At 29.8% G+C, this 23,778-nt stretch overlaps 1 protein-coding gene across 7 annotated transcripts; it reads left to right on the top strand.

Annotated features, from left to right (window-relative positions):
- Positions 1 to 233: 233 nt before the first annotated feature.
- On the top strand, positions 234 to 22,531 carry LOC134688267 (UBX domain-containing protein 11-like). Of its 7 annotated transcripts, XM_063548804.1 has the most exons (17): positions 234 to 575; positions 1,238 to 1,273; positions 3,248 to 3,298; positions 6,504 to 6,541; positions 8,980 to 9,138; positions 9,470 to 9,556; positions 11,089 to 11,183; positions 11,705 to 11,765; positions 12,256 to 12,329; positions 13,484 to 13,598; positions 14,106 to 14,251; positions 14,868 to 15,035; positions 15,567 to 15,762; positions 16,359 to 16,462; positions 18,306 to 18,376; positions 18,785 to 18,934; positions 19,927 to 22,531. In XM_063548804.1, the coding sequence occupies exons 1-17, from the start codon at positions 520 to 522 to the stop codon at positions 20,066 to 20,068; spliced, it is 1,749 nt and encodes a 582-aa protein (XP_063404874.1). In that variant the 5' UTR covers positions 234 to 519; the 3' UTR covers positions 20,069 to 22,531. The 7 variants fall into 7 exon arrangements, with proteins under 7 accessions (XP_063404874.1, XP_063404875.1, XP_063404877.1 ...); XM_063548805.1 differs by lacking the exon at positions 3,248 to 3,298; XM_063548807.1 differs by lacking the exon at positions 9,470 to 9,556.
- The last annotated feature ends 1,247 nt before the right edge of the window (positions 22,532 to 23,778 follow it).

The raw sequence follows: 23,778 nt of genomic DNA, 5'->3' as shown, positions 1-23,778 counted from the left end.
TTCACCTTTTCGATTTTTCGCCTTTTCGCGTTTTTTGCGATTTCACGTTTTCGCCTTTTCGCGCTTTTTACGTTAAAACTGTTATTATAACATAAAATTTTTAATTTAATTGTAGAGAAGACTACAAAGTAGATTGATACTTTGACACGTTTTATCACTTTTAGTGTAGACAAGATTGAAACAACCTGTTTATGTAAATACGGAATTATTATTCCGATACTGGGCCGGATATACTTGTACTTCATTGTATTTCCGGTGGCAAGTAAACAAAAAAAATGTGGTATATTGATTTCTGAGTATTTTATATACGTTTTATTTCATGAAGATGTTAAAACCTAGTCGTGTTACTTCGATAACCATTTAACACATTGGAAGATCTTCTTAAATTACAATTATCTGAAGTCCTCTTCTACAACGGAACAAACGTAAACGCACAAGATATTTACACAGAAAATAATAACAAAAAAGAATATGATTTGTGCATAGTCTATGGAAGTGAAATAACTTTTTATCATCAGAATGAGTTCACCACTATCAAGTTTGAAGAAATCACACAAACAGTCTTTACTACCAGGGTGAGTTAAACGTCATTCTCAATATTTTCATTTCAGCCTGTTCACCCAAGGCAGCCAAGCCCATAATCTCAGAACAGGCACTGGGTTTTATGAAGATGTGACAATGATGTATACATATATACATTGTGTCTGAGACAACTATATGTTACAGTAGTCTCAGATTGTATCTAAACAGAAGTTGCAGCTGACTAAAATGTAATTTCTGTGTGTTAAGATGTTCATGTGTGTACATGTGCAATTTTTGAGTTGTGCCCCTTGGTAACATTAGGTTTATGCCATAAACTCTATGGAAAATGGCCTATTTGCATTTGGGCTCTCAGGGTAAATCCTTGTCTGATTTTTAATATACATGTAACCTACACTTTACAATTTGTAAAGTGTAAGTTACAAAAATGTACATGTAAATTAAAAATCAGACAAGCTAGGGTAACAATGTAATTATATAAATACAACAATGTATGTATGATAACATCATTTTTAGAAGAGTTATGCCCCTTGGAAAAAATTACAAATTAATAGAACAATTCTTACAAATTTGTTATAACTTATTCAGTAGGGTATAAAAAAGAACCCCCACCCACTAGACTTAAGTTTGATATTCATATTTTGCAAAATTTGTTATTTTAATATTACCAATTGTTAATGTCTGTGGCTATTTATAGGAGATTGGACCAAATGGAACCCAGCCTAACAGATAGGTAAGAGTGTTTGAGGTGGGAGAAACAATGTTTCACATGTAGTGGTCTGTGTTCCACAGTGTAATGTTATTTGTTTTCATGTTAAATGTGCCGTCTATCCTGAATGACTTGACACAAAGTATAAAAATTTTACATGTACATGTATCCCAGTAACATATATAAGTGTCTGTCCTTTATCCCTGCATGAAGTATACACATCTATTTTAGTAAATACATATGCACACATGGTTACAATATAAACTTCTTACATGTACATACACAAATGTATATCAACCAGTTCCCAATGAATAAAAATCTATGTTTAAAAAGTAAAATTGCGGAAGAGATTTTTTTGCTAAAAAACGACAAAATGTACAATGGATATAATTTACATGGATATAATTTACATGTATGTAAGAAAACTTTTTAAAGATTGAATAACATGTACATGTATGTACACATTTAGGAACTTATTATATGAACCTAGTTATACATGGAGGTCAGTTTCTGAACACAATTATTTGACTGTCACTGTGCATTTTTTATTAGTGTAAGGTCGAGGTCACTGTGAAGTTAAGTTTTGGATTGTTTTATTTATGTTTAATAATTGACAAAAATTACACACAAAAGCAGCTTATTGTGGACAAAATCAAACTATTGTGAGATGAGCCTACAATGCTTTGTTCAAAACAGATTTTTAATCTGATGATTTACAAAGTAACAGTCTATAGAAGACATAGCATCCTACCTAGACATTGTCGGTTTTACAGGCCCTTTATAGCTTATCACTCATTGTGAGCCAAGGCTCCTTATTGGAGGTCTTACTTTGACAAATAAGGGTTTACTTTTACAAATACAATGTGACTTGGATGGATAATTGTCTCATTGGCACTTATACCACATCTTCTTATAGTATGTGTATCCTAATCTACTCCATGCTCACTCTTCTTTGCTGTGATCATCACTAAGTTCAGTCTGTTTTCGGAAGCCATGATCTGACAGACCTTCATATTGCGGTGCTTACATGTATATCAAGATAGCTAAATTTAAGGTTTTAATAAAGCAGTTTTAGTTTTTACACCATACCTAATCTGACATCCTTTCAGCCACTACAAATAGTTTAAGGCTCATTGAATTTGTTCATGAGACAAACATGTTGTCTATTAATATTCACTGTGTTTCTTACCAATCTATTGATTTGCAACTGAGTTATACACAACTGTTTCTCATAAACATTTTTTAACCTTGTCACATTCAGGAGCCTGGAATTTAGTAATTTTCTTTAGTTCATGTTTGTTATATTTGTTTTTCATTAATTGACTTGCTATAGAACAGAACAGAACAGAACATATTTTATTTCCAATTAAGGGCCCACAAGGGGCATACAGAGCATACATGAATAAGAAAAAAGAATATTGATTTGCATAGATACATAGATACAAACATTTTTTACATACAGTAACAATACAATTACTAACTCTGATCTCATATTCACTTTAAAAAATTTACCAACAGCATTAAGGACCTGATTGTCTTCACAGTTTAATAAATAAATAAATTTATGCTGATTATCAAGTATAGAAAAATTTGGGATTCTTTGGCAAACAAAGTCAAAGAGAGCATCTCTATCTGATTTAAAATTTTCACAGTTAGTTAAAAAATGGATTTCATCTTCAACACAGCCAGAGGAGCATTTTTTGCAAATTCTTTCATTTCGGGGAATATTTGAAAAACGTCCAACTGCTATATGTTCATTTAGAAGATGAAGTTGAAAAAAAACAAAAAAAACAAACATAAAAATCAAGTACATTTGTGTGAACATTGTATACAGAAGAAAAATTTATTAACAAAAACAAACAAACTGAAACATCTAACTAAATTTAATCAAACATAAACAAAAAGTTGTATAATATAAGATTCAAATAAAATTTTGAAAGCTGTACAGTAACAATTATATATTTTTAGAATTTATTTGTTTATCTAAAATGAATTTAGGTCTTCAAAAAGTCGAAAATTAGATGATGGTAAAAAGGGTAAAAAGTCAAGGTAAGAATCATGCCGGAAATGAGCAATGGTGTACATATATGTGAATACATGTACTATCCAATGAATGTGCACTGCTTACATTGAAAGACATGTTTTAGCACAGTAGGGAATGAGATATTTAGCACTACTGTTTTCTATAAAACCTCTCATTATTTCACTGAATCAGACACGGATTGAACTGAAAAGAAGGGTGCTCACAAAACTGTCAGTTTCAAGATAGAATCTTGAAATTTTGTCTGAAGTTGAAGAACTCAATTCTAAATATTAGAAATAGACTGGCATCTTTCTATATATAAGTCAGCTGTAAAGTGAACATACTAAAGACCAATTGTAAAATTCCACTTGATTGTGTTTCACCTGCTAACACATGAAAAGCACAAACCAACTAAATTTTTAGGTAGTAACTTACAGTTTGTTGTGAACGTCAACATCATATTGTGGTGATTTGATATATTTCTACTAATACTAACATCATTCTTAGTCTGAGATGGGTAGATCTCATCATCATGTTTGTGAAAATAACTGTAGATGGTTATATTGAAGATGATAAATACATACTTCTGTGAGAATGATAAAGATACAGTACTGTGGTTCATTTATTTTCATGTACATACTGGGTATACCGATTTACAAGGCACAAGGAAAACTTAGATATTTGTGGATATTTGATTTCATGGTTTTGCTAATAAATTGCATACAAGTCTATCGAAAATTTAAAGTTCTTTGAACTTCATAGTTTACTTGTATTGCGTATTCGTGGATATTTGATTTCGTGGTTTTGTAAATGTATGTACATAATCATATAGAATTTTTTTGATATAATGAACTTTTGAACTCAAGGTTTACCTGTACTCATAAAAACCATGAAAATAATGGTATCCAATGAATAAAAATGAATCTACAGTATTCCTTTTCTCCTGTTTTCTGTTGAAGCAGAGTTTCTATGGAAAAAAAAGACCAGCGATCCAAGGCCACATGTAAAGTTAACATTGTTACATGAAGACACAAGTCTTGCTAAAGACTATGTGTTGACATGTATAAATGTTTTGTATTTTCTTTGATTATGTTGCTGTCAATCCCTATTTATTGGTATGTTACCATTAGAAAATAAGTAATTTTAATTACTTAAACCTCTGTGTTCAATTCCTTGAATGGGTCATGTACATTGTATATACATGATTTCAAGGATTTTGTTTCACTTTTTTGTCACAAACTAATTAGATGTGCTACTCATGATCTTTTATGATATTCATGTACATGTACATGTGTATATAACATAAATTCATTTGTGTGTTTTAATTTACAGACCCTAGTTCATATACCAACTGTGTAATTCTATCAACTGCTAATATGGTAACTGTAATGTTCTATTGATGTTTGTTGAAAAGTTCATATAGATTGATACTCTGGCTTGCAATGTCTTTTCTTCTTTAATTTGCTTTTTAAAGAAAGTTTTATGAACGTCATCCTGTTGAATAAAACTATTTAAATGTTTTTTTCTGTATATCCTGTTTTAAGGTGGTATGGGTGTCTTTCGCCATCTTGGATTGTAAAATACAGAGAATCTAAGGTCCATATTTTCTATCAAGTTAGCAAAATTTGATGCAGGAATGCAATATTTAATGTGAATTTTCATTTAAAAGAACCAATTTATAAAAATATAACTTAGAAATATTAAATTTTTACAAGTGTAGATTATTTTTGGTTGTTTTTTGAATATTTTCAAATTGGCATTTTAAGGGGAGGTAACTCTAAAACAGTACATTTTCTGAAGGACTCTACATGAAATTTTCCTATTTTGTCTTTTAGCCGGAAAAAACGTACGGTGACCCTATCTTTTCTTTTGATATTCTAAAAGCATTGTCTGAAAGCTATCTTTTTCTAATTTATTATACGATTCTATCATTTTGTTTAGTTTCTATTCACAAAATGGTGCTTTTTCCTGTATAATCCATACAAAATTTGTCATTTTATCACAACCTGTAGCTTGAGAAAATGCGCTGTGACCTATCAATTTTATAACATTTTTGAACATGTATCAATAGATACTACTCTTGACAAAGTTTGAACAAATTCTATCATTTTTATTTTAGACTCCCATACCACCTTAAATCAAGGTTTTTATGGAATAGAAAAGAAAGATCAATAGTCATAAAAAAGTAATTCTGTTTTAGTGTTGGTGCTCAGGTCTATTTCTTAAAATGCAGTTAGATCACAAATAAAAGGAATGCATTATAAACTGAATCTGGAAACTTAACAAAATGTACGATAAAAAGGGTATATACATTATACCATTGTGTGATTCTTTCACAACTTTTAGCTCTCTCAGTCACCTGATCTTAATGTAACAGGGAAAGTATTTATAAAACCATTTAGAATATGAAATTACATTTTCAAGTCAATCACTGTTAATACAAACTACTAGATAAAAATCACTTTTGAACAAATGATATTTGTGTCCTTTACTAATATATACAGGTATATATATATATTTGTAGGTATTAGAATATGAATGAGTAAACAACACTACAAAGTAATGTCTTTTTGTTTACCATTATCAAAGGAACCATTGTCAAAACAAATAAAAACCAGAAGATTTCTAGATTACTTTGGAGAACTATTTACAATGTAAAATTCTTGAAACAAAAAATCTTTCAAACGGCCTTTATTTTTAAATTTTTTTTTTACAAATAAAATGAAGATGAAAGCCTGTTGACATTTTTTGATAAAAAATTTAGACGACTGATCAATATAATATCTGATAGTTAAAGTAAAGTAAAGGACAGTTTATGTACAGTAATAATGTAAATATACAAAGGGATTATGGAAATGTACCTGAGAGAAAGTAAATCCTGTGAAAAGGGCCAATTTTTTTATTAGATTTAAAATATTTGCATTTTACAAATACAATGTACCGTACATGTAAATAGAAAATTTTAATGACATATTTGACTGCATGTTTTAAAATGGAACTGCAACAAAGTATAAATACATGTATATATGTATAATAAACTTTATTTTATGTATTAAACCAGAGTGATGTATTATATTTTATCATTGTACATAGTATTTTCTGTAAACAGAATTCTACAGAACTTCAGAGGTCTCAAGTTCAAGCAAAATCTTTTTATTTGAAATATATATATATAAATATATATATTGAATTTTGTACTTATTAAAAAAAAAATGTTTGTATTCATTTCAGGTCAAGGTCACTACCATTCAGGCATCCAGAATATTCAGGTAATTTTGTAAGAAAAACAATTTCTATCCACAATTGGCCATTAAATAATATATTGGATTGTGGGTTTGTAATAACATGAGCAACAGGACAGGTGCCACATGGGGAGCAGGATCTTCTGACCCTTCTGAGGCACTTAAGATCATCCAAGTTTTTTGTGGGGTTTGTGTTGCTTAGTCTTTAGTTTTCTATGTTGTGTCTTGTGTACTATTGTTTGTCTTTTTCTTTTTTATCTATATTGTTGTCAGTTTGTTTTTGATCTAATAGTTTGAATGTCCCTCTGGAATGTCTGGTATCTTTCTCCCCTCTTGCAATGCTTTAACTCTAAAATGAAAATAATGTTATTTTATTGGTTGAATTTCAATTGTTTGATGTTGTAAGTAAATCAAATATTTTGGTATTAGGCTTGTTAAAATGTTACCCATAATTTGCTAGATTGTGAAAAGATGAATTTATACTATATTTAAAAAAATAGATCAGCCTAACCTGTCAAGGCAAATTTATAACAAAAGGATATGTTTAAAAAAAAGGTAAGGACTATTTCAAAGAAACTTATTTTTAATAGATACCATTGTCTGAGTCATGTTCATGCTTAAGTTATGGTCAAATCAGTCAAAATTCACAACAATTTGGTGCCTTTGCATAATTTTTTTAATGTACCCAACCATCATTTTACAATTGTTGAATTATATATTTAATGAATGAATATTCCACAATAGTAAAGTTCCCTTTTGTACATTTATAAGGGTTTGGAAAGGGGATCCTTTGTTTCTGTTTTCTTTAATTTTTAGGCTATTTTTCTCTATTCTCTACTTTTTGTCCAATATTCTGTAATCTTTACATTTTTTGTTTTCTATTATTTACGTTTTGGTTAAATGTTCGCTATTCTTTATATTTTTCCACATTATTCTCTATTCAATTAACCCTCATCCACATTATTTGCATGAGGAATAGTGCAGATTTCTTCTATATGGTGGCCTTAATATCAAATAAAATCTTTTAAATTCATTAATGACAGATTGTTTATCATTGCTTGATTTCTGGAGCATGTAAAGACACATTGGTTTTAAACAATATTTTAATCTTTAAATCATTTGTTTGTATACATATCTCATCAGTGTACTTTAAAAGGAGTTAAACAAGTCTGTAATAAACTTATACCAGAGATTAATATGTTCATTAAGATTAAGGCCTGGTTGAAAGTAGATATATTTTGGGTACCACATGATTTGGTCATACTTTTTATTGATTTTTTATCTAGAAGTTCTTTTGGAATGGATAACAAATTTAATATGCAAACTGCACCTGGAGACGTGAAACGTTAAAGATAAAATAAATATCAATTATATTAAAATCTCAACAGTTCTATGTGTGACCTGAAACCTACATTTTTTATATTTGGCCTTATTCAAATAAATATATAACAAGATTTGCTTCACTGAGGTTCATGGTAGAACTCTATAATAAATATTTATCATAATTAAAATTAGTACCTTTTCAGAATACAGACCATTTAGAAAAACATGTTATTATAATTATCTAAAGAAGTTTTTAGATAGTAAACGTCAAAATAAACGTGTAGGATCTTTTATTAATATAAAGTGCATGGCAAAATGTGTAAGATATCATTGATTGTAAATTGAATTTAATCAAGGATATGTGCAGTCGTTTGATATAGAAATGTGCATGTATCACAGCATAGGATACAATGGAAAGTGTATAAACAGAATTCAGATCCTTTTATTGGATTTTATTATTGGGGATGAATATAAATTGATTTTCCTTATGGAAAGATATTGACAGGTGGATACATATATAATTCATTCTTTGCAAGATTTGATAAATTCTTTTGACCATGGCTTGGATGCTGGACAGGTGGAAATATTTTGAGTCAAGTAAGTTATGAGAGATGTTTTGGCAATTGTTGGATAAAGATGAATTTAATTCTGAATGTAGTAGGCGGATGTAGATCCATTATTTTGAAAAAATGGGAATGGGGTGCAAGCCAACATTTGGAGAGATACTTGAGTCTTAATATTTATCATATATATACAATGGCATAATGACCCATCATAAGGGTCTGGGTTTAGGAATGGATATTAGCAGAAATATATTGCTGACATGTTGGCTTTTTAATGACCAAAACTTAAAATTGTCAAATATTGGAATTTAGAATTTATATTTTGTAATACTGACTGGATTAATTTATTTTCGTGGGTACCAATTTTCTTGGATTACGAAAACTTGTATGTTCGTGGATATTTAAATTTGTGGTTTTGCCCAGGTCTGCATTAAAGCCTATAAAAAATTTGTTATACCCTGAACATCTAATTTCGTAGTTAACTTGTACCCACAAAATTAACTAAAATTGGTATTCAATGAATAATATCGAATCCACAGTAACATGTATACTAATTATTACCCTTCTTTTGTTTTACAGAGGATGAAAGTAGACTACTGGAAGAAATTACTACTAATATGGCTACAGCTAGGATGAAAATAAGAGATCCATTTATTGGAGGTCTACCAAAACTAGATACAACAAGGGGTCTACTGTCCAACCAGAATACTCCTAGAATGTCTAATACATCATCATTAGGTAGGGTTGTTATGAGTTTCTGATGGTTTACAGGTTGGAGGGTGTGAACACTTGTTGTATCTTATACTTTGTTGTGCTAAATTTGAAATAAAAGAGAAAACTTTAAATGAAGTAATATTCAAAGAGGGTAAATTTTAGTAGGTGGTTATTTTGCTTTTGGTTATAGATTTATGCATACTTTTGAGTTTTGTTGGAAAAGGAAAATTGGTTTGAAAAGTTGCAATTGCATGTATTAATTTTATACTTAAGTGACATATGCACACATTTTTTTTGTGCAATGGTGATGGAAGTGTTGTGTATGTAATGTTGTTGTGTATGATAACTGTTGTAGAACGACCTCCCAGTGCATCTTCCTACGATCGTAACACCTATGATCGTAACACCTATGATTTCCACAATCACAATACTTTTTTGACAGGTAAGTCAAGCTTGCTAGCACCTATATGCATGCAGCATAACCAATATTAGCTGTGGAACCCTAGTAGTTAGGTTTTATGCTAGTTTGTGGACTGGTTCCATGGCTAATCCAATATATAACAAGTATATATCATACATTTATGTTCCTCAAAATAAAACTTCATGAATTCAAAAACTTTATTTCTCAGTCTTTCATCTTCATGATTCATTGTTAAACTACACGATTACTAATTTGAAAACAACAAATATAACTACTTGTGAAACATAAATGTGTTTACTTCAATTATCTTATATTGATAATTAAAGACAATTTCAACTTAAATGTGCATGGTCCTACCATGCATTTTTGAGGAAAAAATGGGGGGGGGGGGGGGGGGGGGTAATCTGACAGATTTTTATGATTCCTCTTAATTTATATCATCACATTTCTTACCAGGTTCTTCAGGAAAAATATTCAAGAATAACAAGTTTACTACAAAATAAGTTGTGTTAGTCTATTATGTCATAACAAATGATAACAATTATTTGCACAGCACCCTGTAATATCTTGTGCTTCAATATATTAACTAATAGATATATGTAGTGTTTTGCCACTTTTAAACCTAGTTCGTGTTTGACTGCTATGTATCCACAGAATCAGTTATAATTTTTTATGAAATTTAAGAAATTAACATTTATTTTAAAGTCTATATTTTTTTCTGGTTTATAGTAAATATTAGATACATCAGTGACGAATGATAGCATTATATCTTTGTATGAATCATAGGTTGTGTTTGTATCTAGATAATTCAGTTATAGAGAATAATATAATGTCCATAACTACCTAGCCTCTTCATAAATTGAAAAAAATAGTATTTTATTGATCAATAGAAACTGCATGAAATTATAATACAGGAAATTACTTTGAAATAGAAAGTTTTTCTTTATACATAGCCTAATATTACTGTCTATGTTTAGTTACTATGATGTTCTCTGCCTGTAATTTATATAGAATGTGTGGCTTTTCTACTCTTAATACTATTTTATATAAATCATACATATGTATTTTTACTGTCACCTTTATCTTTCTGAATTAATAAAAAAAATAAAGTTTTGTTCATCAAACTTATAAACTTATATTTTACGATATAGATAAAAAAAAAAAAAGAATTGTTGATTTTATTAAAAAAAAATAAAAAGCTTGAAACCAACCAACTCTTAAAATGTTTGCACTTAAATAACTATGATCTTCACTTTATTTTAATTGTTTTTGTTATATTCAATTTTACTTAATTGTAACAAGTGTATTAAAGTTTATGATTTTCAATCAGTGTTTATATTTGACTGCCAATATAAAGTTTCACATCTATAGAAAAATTTGTTGGAAGCTTTAACAGCTTTTGATAATAGAAAGTATATAAATATGATTTGCCGAGAGGTGTGATTTCTGTGACAACATTTTATTTTCCCGGTGTTCTAATAATAAAGTCAATTGCAAGTAATTATAAGTATATTAGCATTTTATTTATTTCATGGTATTGCTCTCTTTTACAGCTCCAAGTGATCATGACTTAATGTCAGCCATGATGAGTAAAATTACAGCATTAGAGACGAGAGTTGTTTCACAAGGCAAAGAAATATCAGAAAAAGTAGGTTAATTTGATGGTTTTAGTACAATTTCATTGACTTAATTAAGTATATGTAATAGAGGCAGCAACCTTAATTTACAACACAAAAAACAAAACTCAATGTATTTAGAGGTTAATTTAATTAATTTATGGATTTCAACCAAAGACAAGAGTTTATCTTATCTCAAGCCTTAATTCATTCAACGTTTAAACAAGAGAAAATATTTAAGAGATTACCAAGGATCTTCCAATAAAACCATTTTTTACTCATAAAAGACAAGAAATGCTAATGTAAAATTAAGACAATCACTGAGGAGCTACAAAGAAGAAATTTCAATAAAAATGTAAAGAAGCTTAATGAAAAAAATATATAAACATGTATTTAGTATGTAATTTTTTTACTGTCTATGAAGAAATAACTTTTAAAATTGTGGATCACACTTAATGTCCTGCATAGTTTGACATTTTGGGCAACAAGATGATTCATTTTTTATCAAATTGAAAACAAAATTAAGTGAAACTAATCAATAACTATGTTCCAGGACAAAAGAATCAAAATTCTTGAAGAGAAACTTCAGATTGTGCAGGCTTCTAAAGTACCAGGTGAGAACAATATTGATCAAGTATTTATCCATGGTTATATGGAACAAGATTTCAGAAGTTGTACAAATATTTATAGGTTAATATCAAATAGCCATATAAGCTGTAGGGCCAGCTAGAAATGTCAGTAATAAAAAGATATGTAAAAGGCGATGAAATTCATGTAATAATCAAAGTTTTCAGTTCTGTTTAAGTTTATTCTGAGCTGTTTTCTAAGATTTCTGATGTTCAAAACAAAATTGATTCAATAAAAAAGGGGCACTTGAAAGGGACAGACACTTGAAACAAACTATTTCAACTGAGCAATATCCATGTTCAAATTTAACAAATGTTTCAATATATATAGCTAAAAAAATTGGTCAAAATTTTCGTGACTATTGTTGAAACAAGTTGATAAAAGGTAAATGACCAGTTGTTTTCTTTCATTCTCTATCTTGAGGTTCACTTATATACATGTTTGTACCTTGAACGTTTAATTTTGTTTTTTTTGCAGAAGACACAGATAGCAAGACACAGGCATTAGAAAGGAAGTGTTTGTTGCTACAACAAAATGTCCATGAAATGGAGGTTAGTTTGATGAATTCAGGACTACTCTATGTTCTATGCACTTCTGAAAGTAGTTTTTAAAAGAAATACACTTCTAGTTTGTAGCTATATTTAGATTTAGAATTGTGTATTATGTTCACAAGAAGCATATTCCTTCTTAAATTTATGGATGGAAACAGCAGACTGCTTGTTTAGTGATGTTAATTTTGTTGATATCTGCACAAAAAAACTTGGGGGATTTATAGATATAAATCTGTATGTCTGTCCATCTTTCTCTGTCTTACCAAACCAAAACTTTTCTGTCCTCTGGGTATAACTGGAATAAAGCCACCTAAAGTATGAAAATATGATACAAAACAATTTGGAATTGCTCCTCACAAAACATGTTTAATCCCACCACATTTTTGCACCTGTCCCAAGTCATGAACCTCTAGCCATGGTTAATCTCTGGTATTTTTTTAATTTCAATTTATTTGTATGCTTCAGAGTTAAAGTGGTGTCTATTTAACTGAACTAGTAAACATTCGTGTGTTTGGGCCAGCTGAAACATGCCTCTTCTAACAGGATTTTCCTGCTGCATGAAAGACTCATTGTTGACTCTTTGACACAATCCTTGCTTTTATTCTTGATTCTACCTTTCAAATGTTCATGAAAATCATTGTAAAATTCTGACACGAAGATACTAATATATGTAGGGCAACTAGTTTCATTGACAAATGCCAGAGTTATGCCTCTTTTCACTTTGAAACTATCTTATTCTATACTATTTTGTATGCACTTAATTGATGCAGCTCCCTCCTCCTGTATTCTTCATCAAATGTTCATGAAACTTTGTATATTATTATTTCCTAACATGAATCTTTGCATACTAGTATTCTATACTGAAACATTGACAAATCCTAGAATTATGACCTCTTTGAAATTAGAAAGTGAAAGCAGAGACAGTTCAAGTTTGTTCGTAAAAGCTTTAAAAACATCAAATAACAAGAAATGTGCATGGCTAGGGTTCAACTTTTTTCCACTCATATTTTAGTATGAACTTATTCATTTGTATACTCTATAAGTAAAAATTTCAATCAAAGAAACATACACACTATCACAAGACACAAAATGTAAAGATATTTATTATAAAGTTTACCTGGTTTTATGTTACTTTCAATTATCTTTGTTTGCAGACATTTTTAGCAGATTATGGAATGGTTTGGATCGGTGAGAAGAGTGATCCTAACTCTGATGTTTACAATGAAGAAGATTTGTCTGATGGTAGTAATGAGGAGTTATGGAGACCAGGTTTGTTTGTTGAATGCTGCTAGGTGTGAGCCAAGGCTCCGTGTTGAAGACTGTACTTTGACCTCTAATGGTGTAACTTTACAATTTGTGACTTGGACGAGAGAGTTGTCTCATTGGAACTCATACTTCATCTTCTTATATCTAAATGCACAAAGATTTCTTCAATATTATTCTATTCAAAATGAAATATATTCAAACTTTTATGACTTTGAGATTTTACATATTGTTAAAGGTTGTACGTATTTCTAAAGGTTTTAACATCTAAGTCATTTGGTCTCTTATGGAGAGATGTCTCATTGGCAATGATACAACATCTTCTTATTTTTATATCAAATAGTTGTTTCTACATTTTTTTACAAATCATTTTCAATTTTTTTATCAGAAAAAATAGCTAGAAATAATAGTATATTTAATATTATTAAAAACAAAGTTGGTAGATTGCCCTTAATTCTTTTAACTGCTGATTGGCAAATATGATTGACATTTAGTAAGTTTATTTTATTACAGAATCTTCCCTTGCTGGTGATGATGACCCACCCCCATCACCATCTATAGACTATGATAAAATATTAGAGAATATCAAAGACCTGAATGTTTTAGCTGGTGATGGTATTTCCAGAATACAACACACAACAGATGGTGCTAGACTAAAGGTATAATATTACCCAGAATTATCCTTTTATTAAGCAATTGATATTTGATATTTTATTTATAAGATGTTATACAAATCAACATTTATCAAATAAACAAATGTGAATGGCAAACAAAGTGTACTGAACATTAAACTTTTGTGTCATTGATGAGAAATATATACCTTATAGAGGAGATATCTATAATCCAATATGATGAATTTTGTTGGACTGAATCATTAGCTCTCATTTCAATTACATTTGTTTTCTGCAGTAAAGTGCTGCATATGTCACTTGATTTGATATTGGAATGGAATCAGACCAAGGTACAGAACACGTTTCATACCTGGGGTCTCAATTGATAAATAAAAACATGAATAAGGTTTATAAGGAAAAAACAGTAATTTCTGCTTTAAAAAGCCTACACAAACACTTTGTGATTGGCTAACAATATCCTAAAATTATGGAAATGGAACTAATGAGAAATTTAGAAAAAAAAGCTTTGGTTATACGAAGTCTAAAGAACAATATCACATGTAATTTACTTATTAATTTTTGTATGAATTTTATGCTGTTAATCCCTGTTTTGAACATTCTAGCGATTTTCTGCTTTGAATTGCAAACTATTATTTATTAACAGATGCCTGACCCAGTTGATTTAGCCTTGTATGCAAATGGTATAATGATGTATAGTGGTCCATTCCGTCCCTTCAGTGACCCACCAACACAGCATTTACTAAAAGACATATTGGATGGGTATTTCCCATCTGAGTTACAAACAAGATATCCAAGTGGTATTCCATTTGTAGTAAGTATAGTTTATTAACAAATTCCATGTTATATTATTTTGAAGACTACTGTAATCACTAGCCAGTCAATGCTGAATAGCCCAAAAAGTGGTGTTAAAACACCCACACACAAAAAAAAAAATACTAGTAGTATGAAGATATTTGTGTAAGTTTATAAGTTATACTTTAAGGACTTACCAATATAGCTTTGGTCTTTGTGAAATGTGGTCTTATATACAGTTGAAAATTGTGAATTATTTCCCTTTGTTTACAGCTTTGTTTCGTAACAAATATTTAAAACTTTCAAAATTTGAAATTTTCTACCATAAGGAACAAACTGAGGGTTAAATATAATCTTATTTGTGAAGATAGATATTGAACTACATTTGGAAATTAATACTGATTTATTATTTAAAAACTTTTTATTTGAAACTTTAAATTTAAAAACTTTCACACATAAATGCTAAATTTAAGTTGTGATATCCCAATGTGCATTACAGTGTCAATTACTAAGATTTAAGTGACAATATAATAATTTACTTATTTTTTAGGTGAAAGATTTTCGCCATACACATTTTGAGATAAAGAAACCCTTGAAAGCATTTAAAGGTGTTGGGCAAACTCTAGGTGGAGGTATCCAGCCATCAAGACTAGTAGCTTCAACACTGAACAAAACTACACAGAAATCTGATACACATGAGAACCCAGAACACCCTATAAGTGTTTCAGTAACCAGCAAACGACCAGGTACGAAATACACAAATTGTTATGTTTTATTGGTTACCAGTATTTAAAAGAAACTACTAATTTTTATGCCCCACCTACGATAGTAGAGGGGCATTATGTTTTCTGATCTGTGCGTCCGTCTGTCCCGCTCCAGTCCAATCGACTTCAACTTAGTACACATGTTCCCTATGATATGATCTTTCTAATTTTAATGCCAAATTAGAGTTTTTACCCCAATTTCATGGTCCACTGAACATGGAAAATGATAGTGTGAGTGGGACATTCGTGTACTGAGGACACATTCTTGTTTATTATTCATTCAAATTGCAATATTTATATTCCCATATATAAATGTTTTATAGACATGATAAATATATAGTTAATAATTTATATTGATTTCTATAGTCTCTCATAATTCTGTATAGAATGGCACTTGTATTTTAATTTATAAAATTACTGTTTTATTCAATGCATATATTATGATGATTGTATTATATGTATTGCAAGTGGTGAGACTCTTATAAAATATTGAATCTATATACACTTGAATTTTTTTTTAAGGTTTTCTGTATTTGAAAAAAAACTGATATTGTAATATGCATGTTTTTATTTTTTAGGTAAAACCTTGACGAAAGACCAATTTTTAAACAAATTACCACAATCTGTTGTTAAAGGTGGAAAGATTGTAGATATTAGAAACACACTGAATGAACATCTAAGTGTAAGTCAATTATTATTAAGAATATTAAATTTTTATGCCCCACCTATGATAGTAGAGTTGCATATGTTTTCTGGTCTGTTCGTCTATTCGTCCATCCATATGTTTGTCTATCCATTTGTCTGTTTTTTTGTCTGTCCCGCTTCAGGGTTGAGTTTGTGGTCAAGGGAGTTTTTGATGAAGTTAAAGTCCAATCAGCTTGGAACTAAGTATACATGTTCCCTATGATATAGTCTTTCTAATGTAAATGCTGATTTAGTTTTTTATCGCAATTTCACGGTCCACTGAACATAGTGCAATAATGGCATATGAGTACTGTGGACACATTCTTGTTTTCTCCAGTTGTAAACAGATCATTGCATTCTGCTTGTTATTCCAAGTTGTAAACAGATCATTGTATTCTGCTTGTTATCCCAAGTTGTAAACAGATCATTGCATTCTGCTTGTTATTCCAAGTTGTAAACAGATCATTGCATTCTGCTTGTTATTCCAAGTTGTAAACAGATCATTGCATTCTGCTTGTTATCCCAAGTTGTAAACAGATCATTGCATTCTGCTTGTTATCCCCAGTTGTAAACAGATCATTGCATTCTGCTTGTTATTCCCAGTTGTAAACAGATCATTGCATTCTGCTTGTTATCCCAAGTTGTAAACAGATCATTGCATTCTGCTTGTTATCCGAAGTTGTAAACAGATCATTGCATTCTGCTTGTTATTCGAAGTTGTAAACAGATCATTGCATTCTGCTTGTTATTCCCAGTTGTAAACAGATCATTGCATTCTGCTTGTTATCCGAAGTTGTAAACTGATCATTGCATTCTGCTTGTTATCCCAAATTTTAAACAGATCATTGCATTCTGCTTGTTATTCCCAGTTGTAAACAGATCATTGCATTCTGCTTGTTATCCAAAGTTGTAAACAGATCATTGCATTCTGCTTGTTATCCCAAGTTGTAAACTGATCATTGCATACTGCTTGTTATCCCAAGTTGTAAACTGATCATTGCATTCTGCTTGTTATCCCAAGTTGTAAACAGATCATTGCATTCTGCTTGTTATTCCCAGTTGTCAACAGATCATTGCATTCTGCTTGTTATCCCAAGTTGTAAACAGATCATTGCATTCTGCTTGTTATTCCCAGTTGTAAACAAATCATTGCATTCTGCTTGTTATTCCCAGTTGTAAACAGATCATTGCATTCTGCTTGTTATTCCCAGTTGTAAACAAATCATTGCATTCTGCTTGTTATTCCCAGTTGTAAACAAATCATTGCATTCTGCTTGTTATCCCAAGTTGTAAACAGATCATTGCATTCTGCTTGTTATTCCCAGTTGTAAACAGATCATTGCATTCTGCTTGTTATTCCCAGTTGTAAACAGATCATTGCATTCTGGTGTTCTTCCATCTGTCCCATATTGTTAGTATTTTAAATAAGTTTTCATTAGAATTTTATGTCTAAGGTTATGTTCAATATATTAGACAAAAAATCTGCAGGGATTAAATTTTGGGATCTTTGATAAGTTTTAATGTTCATTCTGATCAAAAACTATACAAAGATGTTGTGCCACTTTGAAATGCAAATAATTTGACAAATTAAGATGCAAGGAGCTTTAGCTGTCATATTCATTACCTCCAGATAGGACACCATATCTAACTTACTCTTGATATGACCTCTGATAACTGCTGATGATCATGTGACCTGATATAACACCAATATAAACAGACCCATGAAATAGTATTTGATGAATTTTCTTGGTCTGTTAGAATTCAAGTCATAGATTAAAAGAATATTTCATTATCTTATTATCTGTTTTTAAAAAACAATTTATTTTACCTGTTTATTTTAGGATAAGACAAAGAGTGAGAAACCAGTTGTAACAGTTGTAGAAACAGAAACAGTTAATGAATTAAAGAAAAGGTTAGTACAGTTATGTCAAGCAAAACAAGAAAAGCAATGATTTATCATGTTATCTATTACTTGCATAAAGAGATATTATTCCTGTCATATAAGATATATTGATATGAACTTGTTATTTAATTCAGAAAGTAATAATAAAATTTGTCGTTGGCGTGTTATTACATCAAAATAAAATAACTTGATTGATATCAAGTAATATCTAAATCTTACTCTTTATGAAACTTAAAATTTCTTACCATGAATATATTTATTTTAATGAACATGCATACACATCTATGTGTTAATGTTAATCCCTTGCTTATTAATGAGTTCTTTCATTTATCTATATATAAAAATGTGGCGAAATTGTAGAACAAAGGTAAATCAATAGTAGGTATCTGAAAACTGATGAATATATGTTTTTACCAGGTTAGAGCTTGAAGAGTCAGTCAGACCATCAACACCAAGGAATATAACAACTTTAAGAATTAAATCAGAAACAGGCAATCAGACATATATCTTAAAGATGAAGTTTAACGAAACTGTAGGTGATCTGAGGAAATATTTAAATCTACAAAGGTATGTTACAAATGCATTCTAGATAGACAACATACCAAAAATATGCATGTATTAAAATAGAGTTAAGTTAGTATTTGAAGTACCAGTACTTCTGCTTTTCTTGTTTGAATGAAAATCCTTTTTCAAACTGTCAGTTTAAAAAAATTAAATGATGCCAGCTTAAAATTTCAGTTAATAATACACAAAAACATTACAAAAATAACCTGTAGACGACATCAACCACCAACATCTGACTACTAAAAATAAATGGAAGGCCATACAAAAACAAACAACAAACAAAACATTATTGATCCAGATAGCCTGGTTGGTAAAATCATAATATTTGATGAGGAATAAACCAATTTTACCTTCAATCTTTACTAGAATTTAGTTCTTGGCTTTTTCAGGAAAAAGGTATCATATTTTTAATTGATGATTTTATTAGGAATCTGAACAGATAAGATTCTGGTTATCAACCAAACCCTTCTATCAGACCACTCTTTTCATGAGCTATTTGAATATACATTGCCACAAAAAATATGAAATTGTTTTAGCTATCATTTAATTTGTTTTGGTAGGTATGTTTTTCCATTGCTTCTTTTTCCATCTAGTCTGTATATAATGTTTCTTAGTACCAAATAACCCATAGAATTCATGTTTGTTGAACTTAATACTCCATTGCAAATTATCTACTGTGTATTCATTATTATTCGTTGGATACCAATTTTCGTGGGTTTCGTGGGTATGGGTTAATCACGAATCAAATGTTCAACGAAATACATATTTATAATAGGCTTAATATACAGAGATTGTCAAAACCACAAAATCAAATATCCACTAATATGCAAGTTTTCAGAAATCCACGAAAATTGAAAGCCATGAAAATAAATGAATCCACAGTACCATCATGGAACGAGATGCATTGGACAATTAACAATTATATCTGGACTTATATTTCACTTGATTATTTAATTAAGTATCAGTCTTTAAGTTTATGTATTTTTTTTATTCAGATCCCCAGCAGAATCAGACTTCAATATAGTTTCAGCCTACCCAAATAAAACACATACTGATGATTCAAAGACATTAGAAGCTAGTGGACTTGTACCTAATGCTGTTCTACATCTTAGATTGAAGAAAGGATCATTCTCATAACATCAACTTTATAAACCTAGAACTAAACTAAATAGCCACATGGCTTACACTGTCTTACATTCCATTCTATGTAGAAGAAAACTAGAATTTTTGACATGAGGGTACATTTTATGGGGTTTTAATTCTCCAACACAAATGTGACATGAGGTTGTCTCTACATGTTTCCATATTTCTGTCCTATTTCGATAAATTTTATTAAATTAAATAACCGTAATGTTTTTAAATCATTTGCTAAAACACAAATACTTTTCATCAATATTGCCATTAGGTTAGGGAAATTGTTTATTTCCTTTTATATAATCAAGAAAACATAATCATAGCTTTTATGGATGAATCTCAGATTCTGGATTATTTGTAGAGAATAAGTTTAGCAGTTTAAGTTATTTTAAAATAATATTACTTGAATGTTTACATTTGCCTTCTTTTTATTTTAAACTTTTTGAAATTATTTTTATCATTATTATCCAATATGCATGAAGTATAGGTCTATAGACATAAGCAAACCACACTCATCTAAACATTTGTAGAAAGCCACTGAGGTTTTTTTTTATAAATAAAAGCTTACATAAAAGCTGCATTTTAATTGTGTATACGAGGCATTTTCTGTCACAAATTAAGTTCATGGTGTCACATACTGGTAGTGGAGCTTATAAACAGAAACCTGTGATAGTGAAACCGAAATTGCCCCCTCCCCCAAATAGCAGTGTTAATAAATACAATTTCAAAAACTTATTTATTTTACTTTTTATTACATTGTGTTGTTGTCCAAAGACATAAAGTTCCCATAAACCATGAATTTTACTGTTTAATGTTGAAATTATTGTAACCAATCCAATCAAAGGGCATTTCCAAGATTTGTCAGGCCACGTCTTTTAGAAAGCAGCTTAAAAAATTAGCAAAATATAATGTTGCTCAAATGTATATTTTTTATAGTCGTAGTTTTTAAAAACTTTTCATGAAACCTTACACTGTTTTGGGGATCTGTATTAAAAAGCATGTTGATTTTTTTTTTAATTTGTCATTCCAAAATAATGTAGGACTGGAGGAACCAGATTATTAGATATTGTTGTGCCTTGTCAGGGCAAGCTTTATTTTCTTTTAATTAATTTACTTCAAACTTTACACTGGTGTTGGCGTTTATCAAAGTAAACCTTCATGTAATTTGGAAAAGTTTTGGACTTGCTTTTCCAGAGTTATTGGACCTTTACCATCAAATTAAAGAGATAAAAGAAAGGTTAATTTTATCCTCAGACATATTTTTTGGCAGAACCATTTTCACTAACTTCTATTATTAGTAATACTTAAATGTACCATTTAATTCATATAACAATTCCAATATCAATGGATACTGGTGCAACTTTGTATTGTTGTTGTTTTAGGGTTATCAGACTAATTCAATGTTGTTGCATTTTATCAACTTGAAATATGATATTTTCATTTTTTCAAGAATAATTAAATATGTATACCATAATTAAAATACAGAAGCAATCTAGTACTTAGAGATTAAATCTTAGTAGGGGGTGTAGGAGGGGTCCCTAATCCCGAAATTAAAAACATGAAATCCTGAGGTCCCGAAATTTAAAAAATTGAAATCCTGCCATCCCGAAATTCGAAAAAACGAATTCCCGGAACCCGAAAGGGTCAATCCTGAAATCCTGAGCTTAAAAACACAACAAGTCCCAACAAAGGTCCTTCCCCCCCTCTTAGTAGACATTTATCTGTTGGAAATAGATTATCGAAGGATTAAATTGGATCAACTGGTCTTCCAAAAATGTGATTTTAGTCAACAAAAAGAGATTGTTCTTGACATTATTTATATTCTTATTTAATGTGTATTTGTTTTTCTTTTATTTATTCATTACTTCCTTTGTTCCAATATATGTTCATATTTTATTCCACAAAAGAATACTGATTTGATCAAACATGTTTAAGATGGAAATTTGGGGTTTTTACTTGCTTGAACAGTAACAAAGGTTACAGGCCGTAGCTTGATATTTTTCTGTCATTTTAACACATCTCCTGTATTTTATTGTTGTGCCTTTTGTTTTATTTGTGTGGATGGTAATGTAAAAACATGCAAGTTTATAATGGGTTTTTTTTTATATCTGAGTACCGGTATATTTTTATGATTATTATATGTAACTTTTTTTTCATAATATTTTGCTTTATTTATTTTTAGCATTTATTATGAGAATTCTAGTCGTCATCTGCAATGAACATACGAGCACTGGTCACTTTATATGTTTTCTTATGTTATTCTTCACATGGGAGGTAACTCCTGCATTCATGGCACAATTTGTGATAAGATCACTTTGTTTAAACGCTTACAACAATAACTAAACTTAAAAAGATTTTTTAATTAACAAAAATGTCTATTATCATTTTAAAGGACAAACAATGTATTTTGTGATAATTTACTGAAATATTTGACATTATTTTATCAAAAATAAAATATGATATTTAGCTTCTCTTTTTTCTATTATGCTCTATGGGAATATATTCGGGTTGTTGTCTCTTTGACACATTCCCCATTTCCATTCTCAATTTTATACTATTACATTTTTTCCTCTATTAGCCATTTTATTATATTTTAAACTGTCTTTAATACTAAGTCTTTACAAGGCCGTAACTAGGCATCTTATTTTAGTGAGGCAAAATAATTGAGCCGAGCGAAGCGAGGCGAAAATTTTTTTTGGAGAGTATGAAATAAATGGTGCAAAATCCTGCATTCTAGGCATTTTAAGAGAGTTTGATAATGTTTTGAATTTGGACACTTTTTATTTAAGTTTTTCATATTTTAAGACTTTTACTGACACCAAATTTTTAACAACTTTATTAAAATTTACAAGTAAGATAAACATCTAAATATCACTGATTTGAGTCTTCTGCCAGAACATATAACAAACATCGATTCAGAAGAGTTTGCCAAATTTTTCAATGGCCGGTTCAGTCAAATCGTTTTATAATTTGTTCTGCTGGTATCCTTATCGCGATCATCAGAACATGGAGCATGGTAAGACCGCACAATCCTCACCACTCATGCATGCTCTTTTCCAAGTTATCTGCCGTTTCAGGGCAGTCTGTGTTTCTAAAGGTAGCACGTTAGTATCATCAACACATTATGTCTTCTTACAATTCCTTCTCCATCAGTAATGAGGAACATTGGTCAATTATTCCCCTTTAATGATAACACAGGTGGCAGTGCAGTAGATCAGGTCCAACACACAGCATCTCTTATCTATATCCTATTGAGAATTACATTGTATATTTGTATACAAATTATAATCAGAAGTTTTTTATTACTTAATATCTTTTAACTGATATTGTGTACCTGGATGTGTCTTATAGAAATGGACATATGTTTTTAAACATTTTCAAATAAAAATTGACATTTTAACAAAAAGGAAAAAAATATAAAAAGCACATAGAATTGATAGTCCTATAACATGTATGATATATGACTTGGGGGAATTGTTTTCTTTTTCAATATTGACTTGTTTTTTTTTACTTATTTTATTATTTTTCATTTTTACTATCAATTTGCATTAAAAAAATATGAAAATATCAGCATTAAAACGTTAAATAACGAAAATATAATGCTAATGCATATACTATAGTAAAAGAATGGACAGCTAGCAAAAACAGTTTAATTTGCTTTAAATCTTTTTTTTTTGCAGAGCGATTATACATCAGTAACAAGTTTTGACAAA

Source organism: Mytilus trossulus, chromosome 10 (assembly GCF_036588685.1).
Source record: "Mytilus trossulus isolate FHL-02 chromosome 10, PNRI_Mtr1.1.1.hap1, whole genome shotgun sequence".
Taxonomy (NCBI): domain Eukaryota; kingdom Metazoa; phylum Mollusca; class Bivalvia; order Mytilida; family Mytilidae; genus Mytilus; species Mytilus trossulus.
This window is presented reverse-complemented; position numbering and strand designations above follow the sequence as displayed.